The sequence below is a fragment of the Pinus tabuliformis genome, chromosome Q (genome assembly GCF_031772625.1).
Source record: "Pinus tabuliformis cultivar Carrire ecotype Pingquan chromosome Q, CPIR1, whole genome shotgun sequence".
Lineage (NCBI taxonomy): Eukaryota > Viridiplantae > Streptophyta > Pinopsida > Pinales > Pinaceae > Pinus > Pinus tabuliformis.
Window position 1 is genome coordinate 1,015,480,672 of NC_142296.1, and position 7,969 is coordinate 1,015,488,640.

The window sequence follows — 7,969 nt, forward strand, 5'->3', positions numbered from 1 at the left end:
TTTAATGAGATTTGATCAGGCAGCCCCTGACTCAGGTCCACTTCAACACAAAGTCGGGCAAAAGTAAAAATTCCTCTGTTGTATCTGTCTTCATCAACTTTTAGGAATTTCCCCAAGGTATTCCCAATGGCAGTTAAGACTAGATGATGCTAGAAGTGTAAGGGGAGGTTATGAAGCCTCACCCAAACAGGCGTTGTTGAGATTTTCATAGTGTTTGCGTCAAAATCTGCAAACCAAGGGGTAAAAAAGAGGCCTGCATTACCCCAAAACCAGGGCCCCTCATTGATGATACTATCCCTTTCTTCCTCTGTGTGGAAAGTTAAAATGAAGAAACCTTTTGAACATAGGTATATATTACATTCTGATGTCCAGTGGGAATAAATCCATTGATGTAAAGTATCGGATTTTGGCCAGTAGCCATTAAATCTACATATGACAGCTTGTTTAGTGAGGTCAGAGTGTAGTGCAGTTACCTCTGGTATAGTAACCTTGAGCGTTGTGTATTCCAGTTTTTGTTCTATTATATGTGGACCCGGTTGCTCTGGTGGAGCCACTGGTTTGTTCTGCATTTTTTCTTTCCCCTTGACTGCATCACGAAAAGTTGTGCCCTTTGAGCTAGATCCAAAACTTCCTCCTCTCAGCCTCATGCTTAGATAAATTGTTGAATCTCTTTTTATTCCATAATGATGCACTGGAAATTTTTCCTCTAATATGTGTCCTGCATATACCAAGCTTAGCAGACTAGCTGGTATGCCTAATGATTCTTGGATTTCATCCTTTAAGTTTTTTATCAGCATCCCTGTTCGTATTTGCTTGCAGATTGTGTTCCCAGATAGGGTTCTGATGAAGATTTAAAACCTTTCCTGACCGGATTCTTTTATTGCTTCTTTTGTTTTTTGCCTGACTCCTTTAGCTGGTTGATTCTCCAGCACAAAAAGGGGGGTGGGCTTGCCATGGTGAGGATCTCCAGGAGGCTGTGGGGCTTGGATCTCTCGTCGAAAAGAAATCTTGTAAAGGGGAGTCTCAAACCTTAATTTTACCGCTGCCAAAAAAGCAGTCTCCCAGTTCTGCGCCCCCATGGAGAGAGTAGTCTCAGACCTCAGGCAAACCAAATCCAAATTCCGGCCATATGACAGCCATATGCCGGCAGATCGGGCCCGTGGTGTGCCAAAAAGGGTCAGAGGAGCAGGTGACTGTCACTGTTTCTGATTGTCGCAGACAGAGCGAACTAGCCAGGGCAAGTCACGCACATCGAAGGGCATATCGACCTGAGACTGGTTCGGTTGTTTCGAAGCATAAGACCCCGGACAAAGTGGAGGGGTGCCTTGTGCCGCCCTGAGGAAAACGGCCTGTGCCAAGGAGTGGGGGAAAACCTCCAGTTTCTGTATGTTTTGATTCGAATCCTGCTTCTCCTTTCCATCAAAGGATCCGGGCCAGGTCCTGAGGGTATCATCGAGCTCTAGAAATCCCGCTGCAAGGCTCCGAGCCGTTCCAGAGAGCTGCAGGTCTTTAGGTACGGCGGCAACAACAAACAGGCCTTCTGAAACCCTAAGCTCGCGACCACCAGCCATTCTCGCTCCAGGTCTAACTGATTATGTTTTATATGTTAATAAGGTTTTTAATTATTATTAATATAATAAGCTTTTTAATATTGTTAATTTAACTATTAATTAAAATTAAAAATGTGAGATTAGTTTTATATTGTTTTATTTAATTAATTTAATTTATTTTATAAGCTCTATTTTAAACTAGATTCAAAGTTCTTTAAGAGTTTGAGTTAAAGTATTAAGTTTGATTTATTTATTTATTTCTTTTTTGTAGTAAACAATTGCTCAACCTAGTTTAATGTTTGTTAATGTACATAGGTTATAGGATTATGTTCTCTATGTTAATAAGGTTTTATTATTATCAATGCAATAAGTTTTTAATATTGTTAAATTTAACCATTAATTAAAATTAAAAATGTGAGATTAATTTTATATTGCTTATTTAATTAATTTATAAGCTATATTTTAAACTAGATTTTTATCTTTGTTTAAAGATAAGCCTAGATATATTAAGACGCAAAGGCCCTATATCTTATAGATCTATAGGAAGCTTTAGGATAACCGAGGGATTTGATTTGATAGGGAAAGATGAGGGGAGGAAGGGGTATGAGGAAGGGAGGGATAACTTATTCATTGGGGGTAAGCAAAGAGTTCCAATTTTTACTAATTTCCAAGCCTCCATCCCTATTAAGGTTACGAGGGTGTTTTATGATTTCAATAGCCTCACGAATTTTCCGCTTGAAATGGTGTTTTTCATTAGCAATGACTTTAGTGTCTTCAAGGCATATATGATGGTTTGTTTTACCTGCATGCTCAGCTAAAGCTGAAGAGCGTGTTCTTTCTTTACGGATATGTTCACTATGCTTTTTGAGCCTAATCCTCACAGATCTGTGAGTTTCCCCTATATATTATTCTCCACACGAGCTGTTGATGATATAAACACGTTTCTGTTGTAGTTGATCCTAGCTGTCCTTTACCGATTTCATTCTTTGTTTGATAGTTGACAAGGGTTTGAATGAAGTTTTGATATCTTTTTTTTCTGAGAATTTTGGCTAGCTTGTCAGTGACACCTTCAATGTATGGAAGGTAGGCATTAGAAGTCATGGGGTTTTTTGGTTTGTTTTATTGTTCCCTGATTTGGCCTTTTGAATAGCTTTGAGGATTCTTTTATTATTGTATCCTAAGTTGGCAAATGTTCTTTTCAGGTATGTAATCTCTTCTTCAGTGTGGTTTTTATATGAAATTCTACAAGATCTAGTGAAGAGGGTCTGCAGTACCCCCATCTTTTGAGCTGGGTGGTGATGTAAATCAGCATGGAGGTAGTTATTAGTATGAGCCTTCTTTCTGAATACTTTATGACCTATGGAACCATCCTTGTTTCTTATGAGGAGTATTTCCAGGAATGGAATTCAATTATTCTCCTCCATCTCCATTGTAAACTTGATGTCCTCATATATGCTATTGAGATGGTTCAAAAAAATTTTAAGTTCATTATCACCATGAAGCCAATTGGCATTGGTGTCATCCACAAACCTGACCCAGAACTTAAGTTTTAATGGGTATGTATCAAGAGCCTTATTTTCAAAATTTTCCATGAAGAGATTAGCGACAATTGGTGAAAGAGGTGATCCCATAGCAACACCCAAAGTTTGTTCAAAGATTTCACCTTGGAAGGAGAAGAAGGGAAGACAAATTTCAGCTAACTTTGCAGTTTGGGGGTCTACCACTTCTTTAACCACTTGTATAGCTTCATCTAGGGGAATTTTGATGAAGAGTTGGACTACGTCAAACCTGACAATTTTATCTCCTGGATCTAATTTTGTATTTTTAATGAATTTGACAGATTGATTGGAATCTTTTATGTAAGAGCTGGTTTTGCCAACTAGCGGTGCTAAAGTGCTAGTGACATATTTTGCTAATTCATAAGTGGGAGATCCTATAGTGTTGACTATATGCCTTAATGGAACCTCTTTTTTATTCACTTTAAGGGCTCCATAAATACGAGGTGTGATTTCACTATCAGGGGTAAGGCGCTTCTTTATTTTATCGTCTAGATTGGTTTCTTTAATGGCTTTCTTCACCAGTCTTGTAATTTTGGAGATGGGGCTTTTCTCTAGCTTTTTGTAGCTTCCACTATTATATAAGTGGTCTTTCATCTTGTTTACGTAATCCTCATAATTCATTATAACAATGGTGCCACCTTTGTCAGATTTTAGAATGACAATGTCATTATTATTTCTTAGACTCCTTATGGCCTTGAGTTGTTCAAGGTTTAGGTTTCTTTTAGGTGGTTTAGCTTTCCTTAAGATGACAATGCATTCTTGCCTAACGAGTTCTTTGTCTTCATCGTTGAGAGTCTTGATTCCATCCTCTAAACTGCATATAATTTCTTCATTAGGGATTCTGTTAGGGGCTAAGGAGAAATTTAGACCTTTGTTAAGGACCTCAGCTTCTTCCTTTTTTAGTTCATAAGAGAAGATATTAACCACTTTTTTATTGATTGTTTTAGTATCTATGTTTTCAACTATGGTGTTAGTTTTTATTTTATAGTTCTCTATTGCCTTATTCTTATTGCTATGCTCAGTCCTCTTAGATGTATAACTGCTATCGCTATTCCTATTCTCCATCCTAATTATATTATTTTAATTATTAACTACTTAACTATTCCTTTTCACCGTGTTATTAACATCTAGATTTCTACACATAATTATGTCATTGGCTACATACCTGTGATTTGCTACGTACATCGAGCTTGCTGCTATAGTTGTTTCATTTCTTTTGGGGATGGTTTCAGGTTCGGGGTTGCTCCTTTCAGTGTTCGATTTATTTTGGGGACTGTGCAGTACAATTATGCTATTTTCTGCGTTTGTCTTGGACCATGCTCCTTCGACCTGTGGCTTAGTAATGTTGGTAACACTACTGCTGATTACCATTCTGCTCGGATCTGCTACCTTCAACATGTTTGATGCTCTATTTTTTGCGACTGTTTCGAGGATGACATCGTTTGCCTTTGGTTCGGGGTTGTCCTCTTTATTCAACATTTCATTCAATGCTCCAGTCTCAGCGTTTGATTCCGGTGTCCCTTTGGTCGAGTCTCCACCAGAGCTGTTCTTTTTCTGGGGGCTGCGCAGAATAATTAAGCTACGAGTTCTGGATACGCTATCGTCTACTTTTGACAGGACGTTGTAATCTTCTGCGCCTATCCTGTGGTCCGTTCTGCGAGGATTTATGCTGCTGATACTGCCTTTATTGGTATTGCTTAACCCTAAGTTATGCTCACGCTGATCGTTTATAGGTTGGTTGTTATTTTCATTGTTCGATCATTGTTCTAGTTTTTGAAGTTTGTTCATATGTCTTAACTCAGCTGCTTGTCTTTCTTTGTTGGCCTTTAGTGCTGCAGAGGCATCTATGACTCTCTAGAGGTCTTCTTTGATTGATGCCACTAGTTTTAAGTGTGTTTTGAAGGCTGTTGTAGATAATTTCCATAAAGAGATTCTGGTTCTGCGAATTTCTAGGTGAATTAGGGATTTACTGAGTCGTTCAAATATTTTATGGTTTTTCTGGTTGTGTAACCTGTGTTTTATGCAGGCAAAGGGAGGGGTAAGATTAGAATCGTGACATTGTTTGAGGAAGTATAGATCTGATTCCTTTCTCTGTATTTTGACCCTTGTTTTTTCGAGATTACGTATCTCTTTCCATGTATCCCCTCCGTACAGGGTAACGATATTGGATTGTAGATTTCTGTGGAGTGGTTTCTGAGAGATTGAATTCGGATAATCCACAGTGTTCATCTTTTCATTTGTCGATGTTTCGAGCCTAGACCAAGACTCATCATCAAGATTGATTTACAAAGAAGAGAAAAGTGTGTGATAAATATGGTGTCGGTGGGCTGTTAAGCTGTTAAGCCAACCAATTGATTATTTAATAATATTTTAATCTTATTTTGATTAATTCCTGTAATATTATCATATTATATTTATTGAATGTATTACTATCTATGAATTATTATTAATTTTATTAAAGAGATACTAATTAAATATAATTATTACTATTACTAATTTATTTTACCTATTTTATTTTATTTTGTTTTATATTTATAATTTTTTAGTTTAATGTTTGTTGATTTTGTGCAATGTTAATTAGGTTAGATTTTTATAAATGTATTAATTTTTTTAATTCCTCCTTAACCTAGTCTAATCTTTGATAATGTACAAAGGTTATAGGATTATGTTTTATATGTTAATAAGGTTTTTTATTATTATTAATATAATAAGTTTTTTAATATTGTTAATTTAACTATTAATTAAAATTAAAAATGTGAGATTAGTTTTATATTGTTTTATTTAATTAATTTAATTTATTTTATAAGCTCTATTTTAAACTAGATTCAAAGTTCTTTAAGAGTTTGAGTTAAAGGATTAGGTTTGATTTATTTATTTATTTATTTTTTATAGTAAACAATTGCTCAACCTAGTTTAATCTTTGTTAATGTACATAGGTTATAGGATTATGTTCTCTATGTTAATAAGGTTTTATTATTATCAATGCAATAATTTTTTAATATTGTTAAATTTAACCATTAATTAAAATAAAAAATGTGAGATTAATTTTATATTTCTTAATTAATTAATTTATAAGCTTACTAGATTTTTATCTTTGTTTAAAGATAATCCTAGATATATTAAGACACAAAGGCCCTATATCTTATAGATCTATAGGAAGCTTTAGGATAAGCGAGGGACTTGCTTTGACAGGGAAAGATGGGGGGAGGACGGGGTATGAGGAAGGGAGGGATAACCTATTCATGGGGGGTAAGCAGAGAGTTCCAATTTTTACTAATTTCCAAGCCTCCATCCCTATTAAGGTTACGAGGGTGTTTTATGATTTCAATAGCCTCACGAATTTTCCGCTTGAAATGGTGTTTTTCATTAGAAATGACTTTAGTGTCTTCAAGGCATATATGATGGTTTGTTTTACCTACATGCTCAACTAAAGATGAAGAGCATGTTCTTTCTTTACGAATATCTGCACTATGCTCTTTGAGCCTAATCCTCATAGACCTGCCAGTTTCCCCTATATATTGTTCTCCACAAGAGCAGTTGATGATATAAACACCTTTCTGTTGTAGTTGATCCTGGCTGTCCTTTACCGATTTCATTCTTTGTTTGATAGTTGACAAGGGTTTGAATGAAGTTTTGATATATTTTTTTCTGAGAATTTTGGCTAGCTTGTCAGTGACACCTTGAATGTATGGAAGGTAGGCATTAGAAGTCATGGGGTTTTTTGGTTTGTTTATATTGTTCCCAGATTCTGCCTTTTGAATAGCTTTGAGGATGCTTTTATTATTGTATCCTAAGTTGGAAAATGTTCTTTGTAGAATATAGTCTAGTAGCCTTCGATTCTACCTCTACCTATAGAGAGGAAGATCTTCATCCTCTAAAGTCACCTCATCTTGAAGGTTGCTTACTTGAGATCCCACCTTCTTCTTTTGGAGGTCGAAATATTTCTCTGCTACTTGATTTTCTGTTGTGTCTGGAATGAGATTTTCCTCTACTCTTTTGGCTATGTTTTATGGAATTTTTTCCCTTAGCTTTAAAAGTAGCATGGTAAGAATCCCTGATTATGCTTAGATTCAAGATGCAAATCCCCTCTTGGATATCATACCTCAAGCCATTAATATGTATGGAAACTATTTAAACATCCTCTTCAATGAGTCTAGCTATAATATTTAATTTATAAAATTCTTTAGTATATCATGCCATGGATATTTGTCTAGAGTTCTACGACTACTTAAAAGGATTTAACTAGTAATATTTTCGAAAAATCTTGTTTTTTTATTCTGGTCAACATTCTATCCTAGCTTCTAACCTTGGTATTTCCTTTTCTTTTCCTATCAACTTGCACTTTATCCTACCACATCATTGCATGTCATCTTAGCCTTATGACAAAAAAAATCACTTTCTTCACCTCATCTAATTCTTCATAATCAAAATAATTTTCAATGCCACTTATCCAATAAAATCAAATGTAAAAGAATTAATGAAATCAAGGCCATCCTTAGATCGGTGCACTAAGGAATAAATACAAGAATTAGAAGAGTTGCTACAATAATATAGGGGATTTTCTAGCAACCTAAAGGGATACCATCCAAGAGGGAAGTAAAGCATGATATCCAACTATTTTTGGACTCTCCATTGCAAAACATTAGCTTATATAGGTAGTTAATTTTGGAATCAAATGAGGTGAAGAGGTAATTGCAATGACTGTGAAAGTTGGGTGTTATTCGACAAAATACCTCACCATGTGGGTAACCCATCATATTTATGCCTAAGAAGGATGGTACTTAGAAATTGTGCATTCATTGATGATGTGATGGACTAGTTGCAATAAAAAAACTACTTGACCAAACTATGTTTAAAATT

At 35.5% G+C, this 7,969-nt stretch overlaps 1 protein-coding gene across 1 annotated transcript; it reads right to left on the reverse strand.

Annotated features, from left to right (window-relative positions):
• Window positions 1-2,956: 2,956 nt before the first annotated feature.
• On the reverse strand, window positions 2,957-4,174 carry LOC149222943 (uncharacterized). Its single transcript, XM_089387725.1, has one exon. The coding sequence runs from the start codon at window positions 4,172-4,174 to the stop codon at window positions 2,957-2,959; it is 1,218 nt and encodes a 405-aa protein (XP_089243851.1).
• Window positions 4,175-7,969: the final 3,795 nt, after the last annotated feature.

Bases quoted from the DNA above. Each gene is read 5' to 3' on its own strand.
- LOC149222943 (XM_089387725.1), bottom strand. From the start codon at position 4,174: ATGGAGAATAGGAATAGCGATAGCAGTTATACATCTAAGAGGACTGAG.